Consider the following 25,260-nt stretch of genomic DNA (forward strand, 5'->3'; position numbering starts at 1 on the left):
GGAACTCAGTAAAGAATCCAGTTTCTTCCTCCGTCCAACAGGACTCTTTCGGAGTTGGTAGGAACAATCCAGCACTAGATTAAGAGTGTGTGTGTGTGTGTGTGTGTGTGTGTACACATACACGTGCATGCTCACATGCTCACACTCTTATGTTTGCATTTGTTCATTCTTTGATTGGTGTCCAAGTGTCTGACAGCTTGTTAAGACTTGATACTTTGTGCCTCAGCTTTTAAGTTATCACATTCTTCATGTGATGTTTACTTATTTTCTTACTTACGTTTGTAGCTTCACCTACAAGATCTAATGAAGCATCAATAGCAGAGTCAGTAAAAGAAGAGACCAAAACTTCAAATCCTACTTCTTCAGTAACTTTTTTCGTGACACCAACATTCAGCCCAAATCTAACTCTGGGATCCACCTATGTAACCACTGTCAATTCTTCAGAGTCTGAGAATGGGACCATAAGAACAGCAAGCACCAATTCTGTAGTTACTACAATTTCACCAAATGGAACGTGGCTTCCAGATGATCCATTCACAGATGTCAAAACAGAACCTTGGGAGGGGAATTCCAGCACTGCAGCAACCACTCCAGAAACTTTCCCTCCTTCAGGTACTGGAAATGGTTTCTATTTGTTCTTTATTTTGCTATTTGAGTTTATTCATCCGTTATTATTTTTGTTTGTGTTTCTTAGCCATAGAAAATTTTTGAAATAAGTAAAATTGCCCAAAGTAATAAAATCTAGATCTGGGAATTCTCAGGAACATCTAGTTAATATAGGGTTAAGAGAAAGAAGAAAGATTCTGGAGGATGTCCTCCTGCTTTGCATGGGTTCCTGGTTAGATTGGGGAGGTTTAATCGCGTTTAAAGGTAGATAAGAGGGTTGAACATATAAGAGAAAGGGGGAAGCTAATTGATGATGCAAGAGACTGAAGATACAGGTATACAGAAGCTAAGTAATGGCATTGTCCTCGAAAAAGAAGGGATCCATGGAGACCGTGGGAAAGAAAATGGGTCAGGATGTCCAAAACAGTTATGGAGTGGGAGACCTGTGTCCAGGGGTGGAGTTAGGATCTCAGAGGAACACCCGGGTTGCAGTGCCTGTTTGTTCAGGGCTTCAGCCCAGTCCAGGCAAAGTGTATTAACAGAGTTCTCAGAAAAAGAAATATAAATGGTTTTTTCAATATGAAAAGAATGTCAACCTCACTCAGTAAAATGCAAATTAAAGCTATACTGAGCCTTGGCTGGTGTGTGTCAGTTGGTTGGGTGTCATCCAGTGCACTGAGAGGTTGCTGGTTTGATTCCTGGTCAGGGCACATGCATGGGTTGCGGGCTTTATCCCTAGTAGGGGGTGTGCAGGAGGCAGCAGATTGATGTCTCACTCTCACAGACAGACTTAAGTTTGATATTTTACTGCATTGAAGAGAATACAGAAAAACAGATACTCTGACATCCTGCTCAAGGGAATATATTTCCTAGTAGAGGGAAATCTGGCAATATCTATTAGTTTACAAGCGCACTCTACCAATATTGTCATATATGCTTGAAATGACAAATTGGATTATTTGTAAGTGTGCTCTGAAAACAACCTTAATGTACAGTGATAGGATAGACTGGATAAATACATTAAGATATAGCCATACAACTATAGTATAGAACAGGTGTAATAGGCTAACTGGAAAAAGCACTGTATAGAAATGCACACAGTGTATTTATTATTTAGTTATAAATTGAATAAAAAGGAAATATAACTTGCTCATTTTTAAAAAGAAAAACAGCCCTGGCCGGTTTGGCTCAGCGGTTAGAGCGTCGGCCTGCGGTCCTGAGAGACCGGGTTCGGTTCCCGCTAAGGGCGCGTACCTCGGTTGCAGTTTGTCCCCGGCCCTGGTCGGTTGTGCGGGTGGCAGCCACTCGATGTGTTCCTTTCACATCGATGTTTCTCTCTCTCTCTCTGTTCCTCTCTCCCTCCCACTCTACCTGAACAAAAAATGGAAAAATGTCCTCGGGTGAGGATTAAAAAAAAAAAAGAATAAAAAAGAAAAACAAAAACTCAAAGCAAAGTTCAGTAAGAAAGAAAAATTAAGAATTAAAGAATTAATTCAGGATATGTCCAGTATCCTAGTAATAAGTGTTTTGGAAGATGAGACCCGAGAAAATGGAAAAGGGAAATAGAAAACTAAACAAACAAAAATATAAGGCAATTATTAAATCCAGAAAAAGATAGTACAAGAAAAGAAAAATAACCACATTATACCGATAGCTCAGCAGTAATAATATTATATAGTCATAATAATATAAAACATCAAATTCTGATTTAACCAAAAATTATGATGTAACAGTTATGAAAGGATTGGTAAAATAGTGGTGATGAGTAAAATGTGTGGTTTCAGAATATGACATACTGATGTACATCAAAGGTTTACTTGTGTTTTATTGATCTTGAATAAAAGTCACATTTCAGTCTCCTCTAAGACATGAAAATGTGTTAACAGTATAAGAATATTAGGCTTTTCTGACTTGTTTATAGAAGCCTTTTAATGTTATGGAAATGAGCCTTTTGCCTACCTGTGATAAAGCTGCAAATACTCCCCTCCCCCCAAAGTTGGTCATCTAGCTTTTCTGCATCGCAGAAACTATCATTAGCAATTTTTACATTTTTTTAATTAAATTTATCAGTTTGTTTTAGCTAAATGTTTTCTAGGTGTTGGATCATATCTAGGAATGCTTTCCTGGCTCCAGTATTATGAAATAATTTTCCTTGTGTTTTCTTCTAGATTTTTAAAGTTTCTTATGCGTGAGCATACGAATGTACGAATGTACGTGCATGTGTGTGCTGAAATCTTTGATTCATCATGAATCTATTCTGATGTAAAGTGTGAACTGTGGTTCTGCTTTTTCCCCAAATGCCTCACTACTTGTCCCAATACCCTTTAATAAATAATATATTTTTTCTCACTGATTCGAATGCCACCTCTAACAGATATTGAATTTTGGTGTATTTGGGTTCCCATATGTATTTGAGTTTTATTTCTTGGCATGTGTATTTTCTCTTAATCTTTTTCTCAGTCAGTGTACAAAATCCCACAGTTTAATAATTATAACTTTGTATATCTGATAAGGTGAGTCGTCCCTTGTTTATCATATTTTTCAGAATTTGGCTAGCACTTGATTTTTTTTTTTTATGAATATGAGAATCATCTTATAAAGCAGGAAGAAAGTTTTTATTGATCATGTTAAATTGATAGATTGACAGGGACAATTGACATCTTTAAGTCTTCCTATCCAAGAATGCAGTGTAGTCTATTTGCTGGTCTTATTTTGTATTTCTTAGAAGTGTTTTAAAGTTTTTGCCACTGATATAGCACATATTTTGTTCAGCGTATTTCTAATATTTTGAAGGTTTTTTTTGCTTTATTGTTTTGTGGGATTTTTTTGCTGGTATAAATTAAGCACTTTCTTGCACTATACAAGAAGGCTATCTTTTTTTTAATTGAGCTGTAAACTGACATATAGTATTGTTTTAGTTTTAGCTATATTTAGGCTATTGGTCTTTGTACGTACATTTTATACTGATTATCGTAATAAATTTCCTTAGTGTTTGATACAATTTTCTTTAGTTATCATAAGTCTTTAAGTCATCTCATCTGCAAGTATCTATTCATAATTTTTAGATCTCTTTTTTTCTTCTGCTTAAATAAATTGGCAGATACCTCCAAAACAATGTTAGGAAACAAAAGCAGACAGCCTTGTCTTGTACTGACTCAAAGGAGGATGCTCTCAGTGGTTTTTCCATTAGACATAGTTCTGACTCTTAGGTTGAGATAAACATTTATCATATGCAGGATTTGTCACTTTATTCTTGTTTCAAAGAGCATTTATTACAAGAATGGGTGTTAAATTTGCCAATTGCCTGTTCAATATCAGTGAGCAAGACCTATACGATATTTTTCTTTTTATCACGTGCTACGGTGAATCATAATAACAGATTTTCTATTTTTGAACTGTTTACGTTCCTGCAAAAACAACTGTGTTTTGTTGTGTTGTATTTTTCTTCAATGAATTGTTGCAATTTGTTTGGTAATTATTTTATTTGGGATTTGTTTCCATTGATATTCATAAGTTATTTCTAAATGAAATTGGTCTTTGTGTTTTCTTTGTATTTGTGCTGCATTTTGGTAAGTTTTAGTTGTCAGTATTTTGTTTGGCTTCGTGGAAAAAATTGAAGTTTACCTAGAAAACTGTGTTTTATTCATGTTTTCAAAATTATGTGAATGTATTTGAGGAAAAATCTTAGAATTAATTTCTTACATAGCTATTAATATTTATTTTATGTTTATGTTGTTGTTGTTTTTTGCTGAGATTGGCTAACCATTTATCTGTTTCATGATTCATTGCTTTTTTCTTCCAAAGAACCTGCTATTGTATATTTATTAATTATGTCTTTCTTGCTTTTTATTAATTTTTTTAGTTCTTTTTTTTTTTTCACTTTTCATAGATTTGTCTTTTACTTTTTCTGTCTTCCTGAGTTGAATGCTTAATTTGTTTGTTTTTATTCTTTACAGATAATTAATATATTTAATGCTGTGAATTCTTTTTATAAGCATAGCTACAACCATATTCCATAAGTGTTCCTGCAGGTTGTTGTATTAGTTAGGGTGCAGTGTAAGCTACTCTAACAAAGACATACCAGAATTCAGTGACTTCAATTAAGACAAAAGTGTCTTTCCTTCCCCTATCACATTCTAAAAGTAGATAGGGGGCTTTGCCTCATCTAGGACCAAGTTCCTATTTTCTTATGGTACTGTGCTTCCAACAAAATGTCCTTCATTTGTTTGATTAAAAAGGCTTTCGTCATTGGGTTCTGGTTTCAGCCCCTGGGAAGGGTGAGACAATGGGAACACACCAATTTTTTTGTACAACGGATGTGACCAGAAGTTGCCTTCATCACTTTTGCTCACATCCCATTGACTGAATTTCTCATATGACTACACCTAGCACAAAGGAGTCTGAGAAATGTAATTTCTAGCTAAACAGCTTTGTGCTCAACTGAACAAACAAAACAAAACAAAAATGGTTTCTGGCCCTGCCCGAGTGGCTCAGTTGTGGTTGAACCTCGTCCTGTGCACTGAAAGGTTGCCTGTTCAATTCCCTATCGTAGCACATACCTGGTTGTGGGTTTAATCTCTGGTTAGGGCACATATGGAAGGCAGCCAATCAGTGTTTCTCTCTCACATCAGTGTTTCTCTCTCCCCTCTCCTTCTGTCTCCCCCACCCCTTTTCTGTCTCTCTCTGCATTTCCCCGGGTAAGGATTTTAGAAAAAGGAGTTCTGTACCAAAAAGACAAGAAGGAGAGGAGATTGATACTAGGAGAGAGTTGGTGGATTTTGCCACAAAACTGATTTTATTGTTATTTTTTAGGTATTTCACAATTTGGTTTTGTTTTTAATTTTCAAGTGTTCCTGTTCATTTCTAGTTGTATTTTATTTATTAAAACATTTTTTATTGATTGACTTTTTTAGAGAGAAAGAGAAACATTGATTTGTTGTTTCACTTATTTATGCATTCATTGGTTGATACTTGTATGTGCCCTGACCTGAGATTAAACCTGAAACCTTGGTATATTGGGATGATGCTCTAACCAACTGAGCCACCTAGTCAGGGCTTGTAATTTCTAGTTTTATTACATCATGATAAAAGAATATTGTTTGGCCCCGACCAGTTTGGTGCAGTAATTAGAGCGTTGGCCCACGGAACAAAGAGTTGCAGGTTTGATTCTGGTCATGGACTACCTGGGTTGCAGGTTTGATCCCTGGCCCTTGTCGGGGTCACATGCAGGAGGCAACTAATCGATGTGTCTCTCTCACTTTGATGTTTCTTTCCCCCCCACACCCCCACCCTATCTAAAAATCAATGGAAAAATATCCTCGGGTGAGAATTAACACCCCCCCCCCTCAAAAAAAAGAATATTGTTTGCATTATTTCTACTGTAGGGACTTTATCAGGGTTTGTAGATATTTCAAAAGCCTTTGAAAAGTTTTTTGTCTGTTAGTATATAGACTTTGATCTATACCAGTTAAATTTTTATTACCTATTATCATTTAGGTCTTTCATATCCTTAACTTAATTATGAGCTGTTGCATTTTAATGACCTAAAAGACATAAAGACCTCTAATACCAGTGTTTGTATTTTTCTTTATATTCTTGTACTTTTTTTTTTTTTTTCTTTATTGATTTTAGAGAGATAGGAAGGGGGGAGAGGGAGAGAGAGATAGAAACATCGATGAAAGAGAACATTGATTGGCTGCTTCCTGCATGCCCCTCACTGGGCATTGTGCCTACAACCTGGTCATATGCCCTGACAGGGAATCAAACCAGTGACCTCTTGGTGCATAGATCAACACTCAACCACTGAGCCATACCAACCAGGTAATATTCTTGTACTTTTTATGAATGTTGATGCTGCATTGTTTTTATACTCACAGAGAAGGACAAACCACTGATTAAAGTTCAGTAAATCTGGGCAGTCTTGTTTCCCAGTTGTTGAAGGGTGCCTCACATTCTAGTTCCAATATATAAAAAGATGGAATATCTGCATTCCTAGAGTTTATTTTGTCTTACCTTAGATTGAATAGTAATGTCTTAATTTGAAAGAATGTTTTTTTTCACTTGTTACACAGGTAATTCTGACTCACAGGACAGAAGAGGTGAGCCACTCACCTTATGTCTGACCCTTTTACACTGTATATTCATCATGTTTCCTTTGCTCACAGTCTGTGGTAACTGTATACATCTGTGACTGTTAATATGTTTACTTTCCCTTAAGTTATTTTCATATTAACCTCATAGAAAAGAGTAACAGAAACAATTACTCAGTATATTTTTAAATGTAAATCATACATTCTAATAACTATGGTGCATTTTAACAAGCAACGAAACAACTGTATCTTACTAGATCATGTCACCTTGTTAATATTACCTTTTGGTGATATTAGGCCATAATTTATACTCTATAGTTAATTACTAATTTCTAGGCCATAGTTACCTTTAAACATCCTGCCTTTGTGTTGTTTTTTCCTAGTCTTCAAAATGTAAACCCTTAAATCCTTTTATGGATTTTATGGATTTTTCAGCCCTTTAGTATAAAGTCCCTATGACTAGAGATGCTGTGTCAGTGGTCTCTGCAGTACTGCCAAATCCTGATCACCAGAGAACAGAGTATGTGGGTACACATTTGTAGAAGTGACACGTTTTACTTAGGACAACAGTAAGGCTATAAAGAGCATGAGAGAAAGAAATCATCCAGTAGGCTAAGAAAGGAAAATTGTATTTGAGTTTGGAAAATGTTAACCTGTGTAAGTGATCTTTCTCATCATCGAATCATTGATCAAATCAGACTCTTTGAAGTATTTTTTTCTGATTCCATTACTTAACTATGCACAAATTTTCCTGCATAATTAAGTAATAGAACATTTGTAGGCTTATGAAGCCCTTCTAAGTAGGGAACATTTCAATCAGAAAAGTAGGTACTCAAATCCTTTATGTGTTATCCACCTGCCACTGTATTTGGTGAGGAATAGTGAGGTGTTGCCGTACTGTATACAGCATTTCTTCAATTTTCCAGCTCTCACTTTCCTGAACATAGGAACTAGATTCAATTAATGCAGTATTCTGGCTATTCACATTCTCTTACCAGATTCTAACTATTAAATGTAAAAGTTTGTATATTTGTGTTGCAGTAGATACTTAGATTTTATTCCTAAAACTGCTCTTTAAATCAATTTTACAATAGAGTCAAAAGACAAAGTGGTAGGCTTCAAGATTAAACATAAGACATGTGATTCCTTCTACTTAGTGTATATTTTCTTAATATTCAGCCTTTCTCTTGCCCCAGATATATCCCTGTTTTACCTAGCTAACTAATATAGATTTGAGTACTTTCAGTATTATGATTAAAAAGAAACAAAGTTTCCTTAATTATTAAGATTATTACTAATTGTGACATACTAATATAATAAATATCCTTTTTAAAAAATAATTTTGGCCCTGGCTCGTGTGGCTCAGTTGGTTTGGCGTCATCCTGTGCACTGAAGGTTGCCAGTTTGATTCCTGGTCAGGGCACATGCCTGGGTTGCAGGCTCAATCCTTAGTAGAGGGTATGCAGATCAATGTTGCATTCTCACATCAATTCTCTCTCTCTGTCTCTAAAGAGAATTAATAAAATATTTAAGAAATAATTTTGTATAAACGCCTTTGGCCAAACAGGAAAATGAAGAGGCATACATATTCTCAGCAGTCTCTAAAGCCCAATATGTAATGACACTTTTACCAGAGCAGTTTTTTGTAGTATTACTGTAAATTTTGTGTCACAATACAGGTATAATTTTAAAGACAAATGTTTTTTGAGAAATGAGGCAATTGTTTTGAAATACTTGCATTATAATGGGTTTGCTGAGCAAATTATTTCTATACAGATGAATTAAGGGCTATACGTTTTTATGTACTGGCCTTTGTGATGCTTTGAACAGCAGTGGCTGGTGTTTTAATTGTCAAAGCAGAAAGGAATAAAAAGAGGAAGAAAGGCCTGCAACTTTGCTTCCTTTCTTTGAAGTGCAAGAAACTGGTTATTTTCTCATGTGTATTATTTTTAGATGTATTCCAAATTATTTTGGAATACATTGGTAGAACCAGCTTTAGTTTTAATTGTAATAAAATATATATAATACAAAATTTGCGCCCTGGCCGGTTTGGCTCAGCGGTTAGAGCATCCGCCTGCGGTCCGGAGAGACCCGGGTTCGGTTCCCGCTAAGGGCATATACCTCGGTTGCAGTTTGTCCCCAGCCCTGGTTGGTCGTGCAGGTGGCAGCCACTCGATGTGTCCCTTTCACATCGATGTTTCCCTCTCTCTCTCTCTTCCTCTCTCTCCCTCCCACTCTATCTGTGCAAAAAATGGAAAAATGTCCTCGGGTGAGGTTTAAAAAAAAACAAAATACAAAATTTGCCATTTTAACAGTATAGTTCAGTGACATCAAGTACATTCACATTATTGTACAACCATCACCAACCATCCATCTCCAGAACTTTTTTATCATTCCAAACTGAAACTCTGTAACCCATTAAACACTAACTCTTCATTTTTCCTTCTCTTAGCCCCTGGTAAACCACCTTCTGCTTTCTATCTGTTTTAGGTACCTAATTCAGGTGGAATCATATAATATTTGTCCTTTGGTTACCAGTTATTCTTTCAAAACATTTTTTACTGGTATTAATTTGGATGGTTAGTGTAATATACAGTAATGCATAAATCCAGCTCTGTCGTTATCTGCCAAGTACCTCTTCACTATGAAGTCAGTGGACATGAATATACTCTCTAGTTTTTATTTAGTCTTCATGCAGTTTTACATCTCAATTTTATTTATTTTGTTCTAGGGGAAACAAACTCTTGAGACAGATTTGCATGCAGCAAGTTTATAGGGGAGTACTTCCTCTCTGTAGTGAGGCAGTAAAGGCAGTAGTATTGGGGAGAGGAGGAAATGAGATGTCATGTAATCAGAGCAAAGGCAGCAAAGGCCTCAGCCAGTCCCATAGGAAGCACTGGAGCTGCAATTGGGGGTAGGGGAAGCTTCTCCCCTGGCCCAAGCTACTCTCTCAGAGAGCATTTCCTAGGGAAGGACTTGGCTGAAAGCCCTTAGCTGCTAATCCTTCCAGCTGGGGGAATTGATTCTTTGGTTCTGAAGGAGAATCTGTAGCATCTACTACTGCTTCCATGAAGTTTGAGCAAGATATTAATGCATTCTTCCATTCATAAATGGAGATTTTCCCATCTAAGAAAATGCTATTGAATGATTTTAATATGTTCGCAGGCTGAGGAGTGAGTGGCATAGTGGAATATTTAGAGAGACAGTGTATGCAGTGGTTAAAAAAACAAATAAAACATAGGCTCTGGAGCTAAACCACTCGGGTTTGTGTGTTGATTCTACCACTTACTAGCAGGGTGGGATAGGTGTTTAACTTTCCTGCACTACATTTAACCATTTGCAAAATAGGATAGGAACAGCATTTTCTTTATTGGGTGGTTGTGAGGAATGAAGTAACACATAAAGTGCTTGGCCTAAGTGCTACTTCAGCACATAGCAGTTGCTCAGCAAGTGTTACTAGTACATTGCTACTTACAACCATCATCACTCTGTTACCATTACTATTAGATGGGAGACTAAAGAGATCAGGAATCTCAGCCATTCATTCAGAACTCATGGAGACAAAGACACTCCAAGGCTTTCTGGAGGCTGGTGTGCAAGGCAGCACCCAAGTCAAGGTCATCTAGCAACTGTATCACCAAAAGTGTAGACATTAGCTAATTTTAAACAACATTCTCCATAAACCCATCTCATCCTACTTTTTATTTTAATTGTTTTTTTAATAATAGGATTTTTACATGAAGACCACATAACTGATGTTTGTTAAATAGCAAGAGCACAGAATAAAGCTGTTAACCATACTTGAAATTATTTTAGATGTACAGTAGGTCCTCACTTAACATTATTGATAGATTCTATAACATAAAACAAAACCAAGTTCCTAGACATCTCATTAGTGCTATAATGAAGCGACATTGAATGAAACAGTGTTATTTGAGGACCTGCTATAATCGTTCTGTAACTTTTTTTTTAAATCTGGAAATAGTATTGTCTTAATATTTGTGAAGAAGGCATCCTTGAGCTGCAGAGTTCTAGAACTAGGCAGGGTAAGCATTCTACTGAATCCCAGAGGCTTCTTAAAGTTTCTCAGCTATCAGATCATATCACCTGCTCCTCCCCCCCCCCGACTTTTTCCTTTAATACTTTGCTAGAGGTGCAGTCTAGAAAGGGGTTGAGATTTTTGTTTAAAAAAGGTATTTTTGTATTATCATAGACATTATTGTGAGCTCCATTTATGATGACTTTCCCTAAAAGCACCTTTAATATATTCAGCACCTGTTGGTGCAGGAGGCAGCTGATCGATGTGGCACTCTCACATCAGTGTTTTTCTCTCTCTTTTTCTCTCCCTCTTGCTCTCTCTCTTTAAAAAAAAAACAAATACAAAAATTTTTAAAAATATATAAGTTCACTTAGCGACATGTTATTAGATATACTTCCACATAAAAGTGCTGTGAGAGCTAAAAAAAAACTTATTGTGTGTACCTGGGGAGTGGAAATGAGGCATGGAGGTAAGGTGAGCTTTAGGCAATTTGAATTAATACAGTAAATGAGGAAAATGGTGATGCACCAAATATGGTAAAAGCAAGGAGACATTAAAAAGTAAGTCATGGCCCTGGCCAGTTTGGCTCAGTGGTTGGAGCATTGGCCTGCGGACCAGAGAGTCCTGGGTTCGGTTCCCACTAGGGGCACGTACCAAAAAAAAAAAAAAAAAAGTAAGTCATGTGTTTGAGGAACAGTACACAGTTGTGCATGAGGTGGAGAGTAGCCAGAGGTGGACCTTAGCAGAATGGACCTGATGGTGCATTGAACTCAGGAGATAGGGTGTCTCCTGATGATGATAAGGAAGGAAGTGACATGGTCAGATTTTTTATTTATATATATATAATCCAAAAGTTATATATAAAATATAACTCCAGAGGCCTTAGGGAAGGTAGATGGGCAATAGAAATTAAGGTTTCTGAATGGTAATTTGGTCTGAGCCAACAGTGATTGGGCTCAGCCCTGTGATTTGGGCCCTTAAGGCAACCTGGTAACTTTTGCTGTTTTTAGAGCCACTTAAAACAGCATGACAGTTCTGCCTTTGTGAGTTGATAAACACTTCTACCAGAAAATGTGGAGGCAAGACAAATAAATGGGCCTTAGGATAAGGCTAGAGGGGTATGGCTTTTACTTTACTAATTATTTTTATACTTGACCAACGTATGCCTAAGTCCTTAGTTGACTTACCTGTCTACTTGTGAGCCCTTAGAACAGCGGTTTTCAACCTGTGGGCCATGATCCCTTTGGGGGTCAAACGACCCTTTCACAGGGTTCGCCTAAGACCATCAGAAAACACATATTTCTGATGGCGATTCATAACAATAGCAAAATTACAGTTATGAAGTAACAACGAAAATAATTTTATGGTTGGGGTCACTACAACATGAGAAACTGTATTAAAGGGTCACGGCATTAGGAAGGTTGAGAACCACTGCCTTAGAATAATATGACCCTTTGTTTTCTTGGAAAGGGGATATAGCAAATAGACATCTGTTGTTCCAAAATGCCATTCTAATATTTTTTGAAATGTTGGCATCTACCCTGAGTCTAGGAAGTGAAATTTTGCTAGAAGAGATTGGGGGGAGAGGGTGGGCAGGGACTGGACCAGTGTGCCTGCCTTGCCTTCACCAGTCTATATTATGCAAGGCCAGTTCTCCAGAGGACCCAGACCAGGACAAGCCTGAGCACAATGAAAGGACGGGTATGTCTAGTTCAGGAGGAGTCCTAGGAGGGTGACTTGATCCTGAGCCTGTCTCCAAGTCTGAGATTTGATACGGAATCTGTAAGTTCTCCTGTTTTCTTAATGGATCCAAGTCTCCTTCCCTCATAGAGGCCTGGGAACATCTTGACTATTTGTATTGTCTTTAACTGTACCAAAAACAGGGATGTAATTCTTTTTTTTTTTTATCCTCACCCAAGGACATTTTTTCATTTTTTGTTCAGATAGATCGGGAGGAAGAGAGAAAGAAACATCAATGTGAAAGGTACACATTGAGTGGCTGCCACCCACACGACCCAACCAGGGCCGGGGACAAACTGCAACTGAGGTACACGCCCTTAGCGGGAACAAACCCGGGTCTCTCTGGACCACAGGCCGACCCGACACTCTAACCGCTGAGCCAAACCAGCCAGGGTTTAATAATTTTTATTAATTTTTTTTTTTTTAATTCTCACCTGAGGACATTTTTTCATTTTTTGTTCAGATAGAGTGGGAGGGAGAGAGAGGAAGAGATAGAGAGAAACATTGACGTGAAAGTGACACATCAAGTGGCTGCCACCCGCACGACCAACCAGGGCCGGGGACAAACTGCAACCAAAGTACATGCCCTTAGCGGGAACCAAATCCGGGTCTCTCTGGACCACAGGCTGACGCTCTAACCACTGAGCCAAACCGGCCAGGGCAATTTTTATTAATTTCTAAGTTATCTGGCTAGTTGACTCTTCTTGTCACATTGCTTATGGTTGTCAACTCTACTGGTGGTTGTAAAAAGTACTCTACTGTTTGTGCCTCCTGTACTTCATTCATTCATTTAGGACTTTTCTGACCATCCCTTATTTCTTTTTAATCCTCACCCGAGGACATTTTTCCATTTTTTGTTTAGATCGAGTGGGAGGGGGAGAGAGAGAAACATCGATGTGAGAGACACACATCAAGTGGTTGCCACCCGCACGACCCAACCAGGGCCCGGGACAAACTGCAACCGAGGTACGTGCCCTTGGCGGGAACTGAACCCAGGCCTCTCTGAACTGCAGGCCGATGCTCTAACCACTGAGCAAAACCGGCCAGGGCTGACCATCCCATCTTACATCACAGAACATTTCTCCTCATTATTCCCTCTTTTGCTCTGCCTTATTTTTCTTAATAACATTTATCGCTACCTATATTATATATTTCTTATCTACTCTCCAATCTCCTCTACTAATACAAGCTTCATAAGGATATGGAATTTTGATTTGTTCACTGCTGTATTCTTAGAACCTGCCTGACACAGCAGTCACTCAAAATAAATTTATTGGGTACAAGAATAAATATTGAGCACAGGTATATAGCAGAGTAGGTATGTAGTATTATGGAAATACAAGAAAGAAGCAATTAACAAAAAATGATTTTTGAGCTAGAATCAAGTAAGAAGAGAAGTGGTAATAGCATTCTAAATCCGGGGTCAGTAAACTTTTTCTATCAAGGGTCAGATAATTAATTATTTCAGTTTTGCAACCATACTATCTCTACCACACCTATTCAACTCTACCTTTGTAGTACAAAAGCAGCTATAGACAGTATATAAATGAATGAACGTGGCTGTGCTCCAATAAAATTTTATGTATAAAAACAAGCAGTGGGCCACATTTGGGCTGTAGTTTCCCTGTTCTATACAAAGAGACCTGTCTGAGCCTAGGAAGCTATAATATGTGAGCTTCTAGATGCCAAGGCCAAATTTTTTCTCTTTTTATCAGGCACTTTGCAAATGTTGCTTCTTTTAAATCTTACCCTAACTGTAAAAGGTGTAGAATGGTGATATATTTGCGTTTCATAAAGCATTCCACAGGGTTCCAAGAGATTGTCATACTGCTGCTAAGTAGGATAATAGAGATTTAAATTCTCAGGTTTGTCTGACCCTAAAGCCCCAAGTTCTGGAGATGGCTTTCTTTTGACCTCGTGCTGAGAAATTTGGCTAGATAAATAACTCTAGGTTCAGAGTCCTTCCTAAGAACTTAATAGTATACCATTGACTTCTGGCCATGGAATTTTAGATAAAAGTCATACGTAAATCTGATTCTCGTTTTTCCTCGAGAACCTTTTGTCTTCTGTTGGAAATTTTAAAGGATGGCTTGTGATTGGTTAATTTCAATCCAAAAATTTCAAAAGTTTTGTCTGAATGCATCTAGATAAAGATCTTTTTTATTTTATTTTAATTTTCAGTATTACTGCTCAAATTGGATGATCTCTTTTGCCTGATAATTCAGGGAACTTTCTAGTATAATTTTTTCCCCTCCTTCCTTACTGTTTTCTTCTTTGGGAATTCCTATTGAACAGATACAAGAACTAGATCTATCTAGCTTGTCTCTTTTCTCTGCTCTCATAATTCCCATCTCACTCTTACTGCTTGTTTTGTGTTCTGGGAACTTCCATAATATGGTCTTTCACAATACTGATTTGTTTTATTATGTAATGCTAATTGTAAAATTATTTTCCTGTTCAGCCTTTCTATCGAGATTGTTTTTTCCTAATCATGTTTTAGTTTTCTAAGAACTCTTCTTTAATTCTCAGATTTCTCCTTTTTTCCCTACATTTTTTTATTGTCACACTGTAGCAAATTGTAAAATACACATAAAATTTACTGTTTTAACCACTTTTTAAAAATCTTCACCCAAGGATATGCTTACAAAAAGGAGGGGAGAGAGAGAAACATCAGTTGATTGCCTTCCGTACATGTCTCAACTGGGAATCAAACCCGCAACCCAGGTATGTGCCCTGACCAGAAATTGAACCAGCAACCTTTCGGTACACAGAACTACCCAAAACCAACTGAGCCACTCTGGCTGGGTGATGATTTTAACTATTTTTGAGTGTATAGTTTGTTGGTGTTGAGTTCATTCTTACTGTTGTGCAACCATCACCATCCATCTCCATAACCCTTTCATATTGTAAGATTGGAACTCCATACCTGTTGAACAATAACTTCCCAGTTTTCCCTCTCCCCAGCCCCTGGCAACTACCATTCTGCTTTCTATCTCTGAATTTGACTACTCTAGGTACCCCATATAAGTGGAATCATACCGTATTTGGTTTTTTGTGACTGGCTTATTTAGCGTAATGTTCTCAAGATTCATCCATGTTGTATGTGTCAGAATTTTTTTTTTTTTATTCTCACCCAAGGACATTTTTCCATTTATTGTTCAGACAGAGTGGGAGGGAGAGGGATGAAGGGAGAGAGAGAGAGAAACATCGATGTGAAAGGGACACATCGAGTGGCTGCCACCTGCACGACCAACCAGGGCTGGGGACAAACTGCAACCTAGGTACGTGCCCTTAGCAGGAACCGAACCCAGGTCTCTCTAGACCGCAGGCCAATGCTCTAACCACTGAGCCAAACCAGCCAGGGCAGAATTTTCTTTCTTGTTTAAGGCTGAAAATATTCCATTGTATATGTATACATTTTGCTTATTTATTTATCCATCAATGGATTGCTTCTTTATTTTAGCTGTTGTGACTAATGCTGCTTATGAATATGGGTGTCCAAATATCTCTTCAAGACCCTTCTTTCAGCCTGGCCAGTGTGGCTCAGTGGTTGAGCATCAACCCATGCATCAAGAGGTCACTGGTTCGCCCTGGCCGGTTTGGCTCAGAGGTTAGAGCGTCAGCCTGGGGTCCAGAGAGACCCGGGTTCGGTTCCCGCTAAGGGCATGTACCCCGATTGCCCTAAGGGCATGTATCCCTGGCCCTGATTGGGTCGTGCGGGTGGTAGCCACTCGATGTTTTCCTTTCACGTCGATGTTTCTCTCTCTCTCTTCCTCCTGCTCTATCTGAACAGAAAATGAAAAAATGTCCTTGGGTGAGGATAAAAAAAAAGAGGTCACTGGTTCAATTCCTGGTCAGGGCACATGCCCAGGTTGTGGGCCTGATCCCCAGTGGGAGGCATGCAGGAGTTGGCCAGTAGATGTTCTCTCTCATCGATGTTTCTATCTCTCTCTCCCTCTCCTTTTCTCTCTCTCTAAATATCAATAAAGAAAAAGAAAAAAAAGAACCCTGCTTTCAATTCTTTTGAGCCTACACCCAGCAGTGGAATTGCTGGATCATGTGGTAATTTTAATTTTTTTGTGGAATTTTCATTCTGTTTTCACAGCAGCTATACCATTTACATGTCTACCAACCATGCACAAGGATTCAAATTTCACCGCATCCTGGCCAGCACTTGTTATATTCTGTTTTTTTGATAGTAGCCATCCTGACAGGTGTGAGATTGCTCCTTGTTTTATAGTGTTTTATTTTTTTTAATTGATAGTGCCCTCTTTCACAAATTGCAATATATATTTTAAAGATTTGTTGTAGTTATGTATCACTTCTTTTTCCCAGGACTACCATTGCTGTCCTTGGTTTTTGTGAAGGTGTTAAAACCAAGTTAAGTTTTGCTCTGGAGCATTTAGTGGACTGGATTGTGCTCATAATAGGTATCGCTTCAGGAGGACAAACAGGGACATATCCTAAACTAGGGATTCAGTCATGGTTTAGGAAGTTGAGCACAGTTATCCTCTGGGCAGAGCTGCCTTTCTTTCTCTTTTCCCCTTCTTCATCTCTTGTGGCTGCCTCGAACTATATCTGTCTTCAGGACCTACCCTGGAAACCCTCTGTGGACCTGTTATACCTAACAGTCATGTGCAATGTATAGATCCTCTCTGGATGTCGATTCTAACCAAACCAAAAAAGGTGTGTATGAGATAACCAGGGATAGTTAAATAGTAATTAAATATCACATTATATTAAGGAATTCATGTTGCTCTTATAAATGGGATAATGGTGTTGTGTTTATGTTAGAATCCTTATCTCTTAGTAGTTACAATGATATGTCTCAGATATGCTTTAAAGTAATCCACTGGGGATGGTATGGAATAGCGGTTCTCAACTCAGGGCAGTTTTCCTTCAGAGGACAATTGGCATTGTCTAGAAATAATGTTTAGTCATCACAATTAGTTTGCTACTGGCATCTAGTAGATAGAAGCTAGAGATGTTCTTAAACATCCTACAGTGCCCATGACAGCCCCCCCACAACAGAGAATTATCTAGTTCAAAATTTCTTGAGTGCGAGGTTGAGAAATCCTGTATAGATTTTATTTCTATATTTTTTTAAATATGTTTTTACTGATTTTTAAAAATATTTTTATCGATTTTTTTTTTTTTTTAGAGAGAGAAAAAGAAAAAGAGATAGAAACATCCACATGAGAACCATCAGTTGGTTGTCTCCTGCATGCCCCCTACTGGTGATTGAGCCCACAACTTGGTCATGTGGCCTGTCCTGGGAATTTAACCAGGACCTCTCAGTCCATAGGATGACGCTCAATCCACTGAGCCACTCTGGCGGGGTGAGATTTTTAAACCTGGCATATAGTGATAATGTTGAAGTGGTGCTAAGTTCATAGTGATTTATTGTCGTGTTCACATTATTACTGTGTAAGTTTGAAATTTTCCCATAATAAAAAGTTAAAATATGTATATACAACATATGCTTGCTTATTTATTTATTTATTTATTTATTTATTTATTTATTTTCTATCCTCACCTGAGGACATTTTTCCATTATTTGTTCAGATAGAGTGGTAGAGAGAGAGAGAGAAACATCAACATGAAAGGGACACATCGAGTGGCTGCCACCCGCACAACGAACCTGGGCCGGGGACAAACTGCAACTAAGGCACATGCCCTTAGCGGGAACCAAACCCGGGTGTCTCTGGACCACAGGCCAACGATCTAACCAGTGGGCAAAACCGGCCAGGGCTATTTATTTATTGTTTAATGAAGCAATTAGCTTTCCCTGTGACAACTCTCCCTCTCTCCATTCTGGATAGAGTCTGTTTTTCTAGCTGAGTCTGAATGGGACACCAGAGCTTGTTACTCAGCCTGTAGGTGTACTGATTCTGCTTTGGCAAGCCGTTGGTTAAATACCATACTCCTACCCAAGGCTCACTTTCATTCCCAGTCCCGTTCGACTCTGAGCTCTAGGTGTTTCCAGGCCCAGACTAGTAGAACCAGTACTTACCTTTCAACTGTAGGTTCTTTGGCTCTGATTGATCTCTTCATCAGTCCAATCCCATCTATTTTGTTCACATATCCCTCAGAGGTTTTGGTCTATTAATGCCACCTTTTGCTACCTTCCCAATATGGTTTGTTAGTCTGTTTGTATTTCTTCTATTATTTCAGTGTTTTTTTGGGAAGAGCAAGAAGTAAAATTATTGATTTAGCTAACCATCTTGAGTTAGATGTTTCTAATGAACTCCTTTTAATACCCAGTATACAGCCCTCTGTGATTGGCATTTAATAAAGATATATTTAGTGATATATCAATAATTAATTACTTTATTCATTCACTCATTGTAGTCTAATACTTATTGCCAACTGTGGGTGAAATTCTGTGCTAGGTTTAAGGTTTATGGTGAAAAACAAAGCAGATATGTAATCTTTGCCTTTGTAGAATTTATGACGTAAAGAAGGGACACTCACTAGTCAACTAAACTCAAATAAATATATAACTAGAGTGTGAGGGGTAATATCAAGGGAAATAATAGAGTGCTCTCTGAGAATAATAAAGAAAACCCTAGCAAACACTGGCTGAGTTCATAATGTGTACTAATTACTGTGCCAAGAACTTTACATGGGTAATCTCATTTAATCTTCAGCATAACTAATTTTAGAGATTGGGAAATGAAGATTTAGGATCCTAATTTAGTATTAGGAAACAAAAAGATCTGTCTGGGAAAAGTAACACTTAAATGAGAGTTAGATGGACTAGGAGTTAGCCAGGCAAAGAATGGAAGGAGGCTGTGTAAAAGCAGAAGGAACAACATGTTCATAGGCCTAAGGAAGGAATGAACTCAGTATGGAAGGACTCCAGTGGCTGAAGTCAAGTGAGCAAAGAATGTGTGGTGGCAGATACAGTAGGCAGGGCCTGAATGAGGGAGGTTGTTATGGGCCATAGTAAGGATATTAGATTTCCTTCTAAAGGCTTGGGAAACCATCCAAAGGTTTTACATATGAGAGGAACACGATCTTATTTGCTTCCTTAGAGATCCCTCTGCCTGCTTTGTGTAGAAGGATTGGCAGGGGACAGAGGCTTATTGTGATCCAGAAGAGAGAATAGAGATTTAGACTATAGTGAGGGCAACAGAGTGTGAAAAAAAGGCAGACATATTTGAGGCATTTGTTTTAGCCTGAGAACATATTACTTGCAGCTGGGTTGAATATAGAAGAAAAGCATGAGGAAGAAATCAAGGGGAGTTCCACATTTCTTACTTGAATAACAGGGTGGATGGCAGTACTAACTTACAAATTGATAAGGGAAACGTTTTAGACAGAAAGTTTGCATTGCCTGTAAAATTTAAAGTAGAGATGGCATATAGGCTCTGTACAGGTGTCTGACCAAGCAATGTAAATGTGGGAATTGCTAGCATATAATTTCTGGTTACAGCCATCTGATCAGATCAACTACATAGAGTGCCAAGATAGAACCCTGAGAAAATCAGACATTTATAAGATCTGGTGTTGGAAGAAGAACAGCTAGGAAAGGAAATGTGATGGAGCAGCCAAGAGATAGAAGAAAGAGCAGAAGAATGCTTTGTTGTGGAAACCAAGAAGAAACTTGTTCAAAGAGTCGGCCAGTTTGATGCTCATTTTAAGATGAGAGGCTCATACCACAGGGTGTGTTGAAAATTGTCAACAACAAAGAAGTATGGTATATAGCCCATCTCTTAAAAAAAAAAAAAGGCTTTCACCCTGGCCAATTTGGCTCAGCATTTATAGTGTTGGCCTGCAGACTGAAAGGGTGAGGGTTCGATTCCCAGTCAAGGGTACGTACCTATGTTGCAGGTTCAATCTCCGCTCCGGTCGGGGTCATTTGGGAGTCAACCAATTGATGTTTCTCGCTCTCCCTCTCCCTCGCCTCCCCCACCCCCTCTGTCCCCTCCACTCTAAAAAAATCGATGAAAAAATATCTCCGGGTGAGGATTAACAAAAAAAAAAGACTTTTCACCCCATATTCCCTCCCACATGCTGCTGCTTTTCTCTGCATTCCTTTATGGTAAAAGCCCTCATTTCACATAAGGAATCGGTATCTCTTACTATATCATCTCTTTCCCCTCTTTATATCACTTCGTTTAGGCTTCATCACTGACTATTTAACTGAAACCACTCTTGAAAAGTTCACCAATAGCTGCCATCTTGTCAAATTCAGTTTCACTTTTCTGTCTTCATCCTACTTAATCTGTCAGTAGTATGTGATTGAGCTGATTACTCCCTCCTTGAAAAACTCTGTTCTTGGCATCCATAAGACCATATTCTGCTGGATTACCTCCCACCTCATGACTGCTGTTTATGAGTCATTTAGCTAGCTGAACTTTTAAAAGAATGTAAATCCAGTTATTTCTCTCTACCCTGCCCAAAGTCCTTCAGTCACATAATGTTTCTCATCACATTCAGAATTAAATCCACATTCATTACCATGGCCTACAAAGCCCTAGGTGTTCTGGCTCCTGCCTACCTCTCCAGCCACATTTTACCAAAACTGTTTTTTGTGCTGTTTTTAAACCTGCCAAGCTGTTAAGGGCTATTATACTTGCTGTCCCCTGTGCCTAGAAAGTTATTTGCCTAATCTTTGTGTGGTTCACTTCTTCATATTACATAGACCTCATAACCACTTCAGGCCTTCCCAGACTACTCTAAAGTACCCAAACACTGCCCCCTCTAACCCATTATTCCCTAATTCCCTACCATTCTTTTTTGAAATTAATGATGTTTTATTCTATTTTTCATTTTTATTATTATTTTTTAATCCCCACCCAAGGATATTTTTTCAATGATTTTTAAATTTTTATTTATTTATATATGTATTTATTTTATTCCTCTCCTAAGGATACTTTTCCATTTATCATCAGATGGAGTGGGAGGGAGGGAATGAGAGAAACATCAGTGTGATAGAGCCACATCAACTGGTTGCCTCCTGCACGACCCTGACCAGGGCCAGAGAGGAACCGCAACCAAAATATGTGCCCTTGATCAGAATTGAACCCAAGATTCATTGGTCCTCAGGCTGACGCTCTAACTGCTGAGCCAAACCGGCCAGGGCTCCAGTGATTTTTAGATAGAATGGAAGGGAGAGAGAGAGAGAAACATTGATATGAGAGAGACACTTTGGTTGGTTGCCTCACGCATTACCCTGGCCAGGGCCAGGGATTGAACCTGCATTCCAGGTACGTGTGCTTGACTGGGAATCAAATCCGAGACCCTCTAGTCTGCAGGCCGATGCTCTAACCACTGAGGCAAACCTGCCAGGGCGTATAGTATGGACATTTTAGTAATGTTAATTCTTCCTGTCCTTGCTTCCACTTATTTGTATCTTCTTCAGTGTCATAATTTTTTGAGTACAGGTCTTTTACCTCACTGGTTAAATTTATCTCTAGGTATTTTATTTTGTTTGATGTAGTTGGCAGTGGGATTGTTTTCTTAGTTTTTCTTTCTGATAGTTCACTATTGATGTACAAAAATGAACTAATTTCTGAATATTTACTTTGTATTCTGCTACTTTACTGAATTTGTTAGTGGTTTTTTGGTAGAATCTTTGGGGTTCTCTATATACAATATCATTGTCATCTGCAGATAATGACAGTTTTCCCTTTTTTAAAATGTTTTTATTGATTTTTTTTTTTTAATTTTATTTTAAGAGAGAGAGAAGAAGGGAGAGAGAGATAGAAACATCGATCGGCTGCCTCCTGCATGCCCTGTGCTGGGGATCGAGCCCACAACCCTGGCATATGCCCTGACCAGGAATCGAACCAGGACTTCTCAGTCCACTGAGTCACACTGGCCGGACTACTTCTTTCTTTTTTATTTCTTCTTCTTGTCCAGTTGCTGTAGCCAGGACATCCCTGTCTTGTTCCTGATATTAACGGAAACACTTTTTGTTTTTCCTTGTTGATTATGATGTTGGCTCTAGATGTGTCACATATGACCTTTATAATGTTGAGGATGTTTCCCTATTTCCACTTTGCTGAGAGTTTTTCTCATATATGGGTGCTGGATTTTTTCAGATGCTTTTTATGCATCTATCGATATGATCATATGATTTTTTAAAATCCCCATCTGAGGATATGCTTATTGATTTTAGAGGGGTTGGGGGGAGAGACAGACATTGATGTCAGAGAGAAACATCAATTGGTCTCCTCCCATACATGCCCCAACTAGGAATCGAACCTGCAACCTTTTGGTGAACTACCCAGTCAAGGCTATATGATCTGTATCTATCATTTTGTTTATTTGTTGTGTCCCATTAATTGATTTGTGGATATTGTACCAACCTTGCATCCCAGGAATAAATCCCACTTGATCATGGTGTATGATCTCTTCAGTGTATTACTGAATTAGGCTTGCTAATATTTTGTTGAGGATTTTTGTGTCTGTGTTCATCAGGAAATTGGCTTATAATTTTTTTACTTGTGTCATTTTTTCTTAATATGTTTTTATTGATTTTTTTAGAGAGAGAGGAAGGGAAAGAGAGGTAGAAACATCAGTGTGAGAGAGAAACATCCATCAGCTGCCTCCTACATGCCCCCTACTGGCGATCGAGCCTGCAACCCTGGGTATGTGTCCTGACCAGGAATTGAACAGGGACTTCGCAGTCCACTGAGCCACATCAGCTGGACCAGGACTTTTGTTTGTTGGGAGTTTCTTTTATTACTGCTTTGATTTTATTAATTGTAATTGGCTTGTTCCGATTTTCTGTTTCTTCCTTATTCAATTTTGGAAGATTATATGTTTCTAGGAATTTATTCCTTTTTTCCAAGTTGTCCAGTTTGTTAGCATATAGTTGTTCATGATATTTTCTAATAATTCTTTGTATTTCTGTGGTGTCAATTGTTACTTCTCTTTCATTTCTGATTTTATTTTTGCTCTGATATTTATTATTTCATTTCTTCTCACTTTGGGCTTTTTTTTTTTTCCTAATTCATTTAGGTACAAGTTTAGATTGTTTGCTTGAGTTATTTGTTGTTTCTTGAGGTAGGACTGTAATACTATGAGTTTCTCTCTTAGGACTGCTTTCGCTGTGTCCCATAGGTTTTGTGTTTTCATTTTCATTTGTTTCAAGGTATTTTTTTTTCCCCTTGATCTCATTGTTAACTCATTGATTGTTTAGTAATATATTGTTTAGTTTCCATGTGTTTGTGTTTTTCAGTTTTTTTATTGTAATGGATTTATAATCTCATACCATAGTGGTCAGAGAAGATGCTTGATATAATTTCATTCTTCTTAAGTTTATTGAGACTTGTTTTGCATCCTAACATTGGTGACCCTAGAAGAAGTTTCATGTGCACTTGAAAAGAATGTATATTCTGCTGCTTTGGAGTGAAATACTCTTAAAATATACATTAAATCCAGCTAATCTAGAGTGTCACTTAATGCCACTGTTTCTTTGTTGATTTTCTGTCTGGGAGATCTATCCATCTATGTCAATGGGGTGTTAAGTTCTCCTACTAGGACTGTTTTACTGTAGATCTCTCCCTTTATATCCATCAATATTTACTTTATTTATTTATTTAAATCCTCACCTGAATATATGTTTTTATTGATTTCAGAGAGAGGGGGAGGAGGGAGAGAGAGAGAGAGATCAATGTGAGAGAGAAATATCTGTCAGTTGCCTCCTGTCTGTGCCCCAACCAGGGATCGAACCCAGAACCTAGGCATATGCTCTGACAGGGAATTGAACCCTCAACCTTTTGGTGTATGGGACGACACTCTAACTGACCAAGCTACCCAACCAGAGCCAATATTTGCTTTATATATTTAGGTGCTCCTTTTTGGGGTGCATAAATATTTACAAGGGTTATATACTTTTGTTGGGTTGATCCCTTTATCATTAGGTAATGTCTCTCTTTGTCTCTTATTACAGCCTTTGTTTTAAAGTCTATTTTGTCTGATGTAAGTATCGCTACCCCTGCTTTTTCTTTTATTTTGATTGGCATGAAATATCCTTTTCCAACCCTTTACTTTCATTCTCTGTGTATGCTTCATTCTGAGGTTGGTCTGTTGTAGACAGCATATACAGGGCAGAAGTAGGTTTATAGTTGAGAGTACACAAAACAGTTTATTCTTATATTATTATATATTAATTATTGTGTTATTTTCCATAGGAACAACTATAAACTTTTGCTTACCCTGTATATGGGTCTTGTTTTCTTATGTATTCATCTATCCTATGTCCTTTAATTGGAGCATTTAATCCATTTGCATTTAAAGTGATTATTGATAGGTACATATTTATTGCAACTTTATTCTTTATAGTTATGTGCTCACGCGTGTGTGTGCGCGCGCTCTCTCTCTCTCTCTCTCTCTCTCTCTCTTTTCTTTTTCTTAAAGAAGTCCCTTGAACATTTTTTGTAATATCAGTTTAGTGGTAATGATCTCCTTTAGCCTTTTTTTTTGTCTGTAAAGATCTTTATTTTTTTATCACTTTGAATGCCAATCCCTCTGGCCTGAAATGTTTCTGTTGAGAAATCAGCTAACAGACTTGTGGAAACTACCTTGTAGATAACTGTCTTTATCTTGCTGCTCTTAAGATTCTCTCTTTGTCTTTAACCTTTGCCATTTTAATTTTGATGTGTCTTGGTGTGGGCCTTTTTGGATTCATCTCATTTGGGACTCTACTTCCTGGACTTTTTGTGTATTTTTCCTTTACCAGTTTACAGAAGTTTTTAGTCATTGTTTCTTTAAATAGGTTATTGGTCTCTTGCTGGCTTTCAACTCCTTCTGGTACCCCTATGATGCAGA

General features: G+C 38.0%; 1 protein-coding gene across 5 annotated transcripts in view; it reads left to right on the forward strand.

The window, feature by feature from the left end:
* Positions 1 to 25,260, forward strand: part of PTPRA (protein tyrosine phosphatase receptor type A) — a 150,615-nt gene that overhangs the window by 73,619 nt on the left and 51,736 nt on the right. For 3 of the 5 annotated variants that reach the window (XM_036244288.1, XM_036244287.1, XM_036244290.1), the window contains 2 exons: positions 286 to 612; positions 6,678 to 6,704. In XM_036244288.1, coding sequence (XP_036100181.1) covers positions 286 to 612; positions 6,678 to 6,704 — 354 coding nt within the window. Of the gene's footprint in view, positions 1 to 285; positions 613 to 6,677; positions 6,705 to 24,387; positions 24,412 to 25,260 lie in introns of those variants that run through there. The other 2 variants (XM_036244291.1, XM_036244292.1) reach the window with 2 other exon arrangements.

The sequence above is a fragment of the Molossus molossus genome, unplaced genomic scaffold (assembly GCF_014108415.1).
Source record: "Molossus molossus isolate mMolMol1 unplaced genomic scaffold, mMolMol1.p scaffold_m16_p_6, whole genome shotgun sequence".
NCBI classification, from domain to species: domain Eukaryota; kingdom Metazoa; phylum Chordata; class Mammalia; order Chiroptera; family Molossidae; genus Molossus; species Molossus molossus.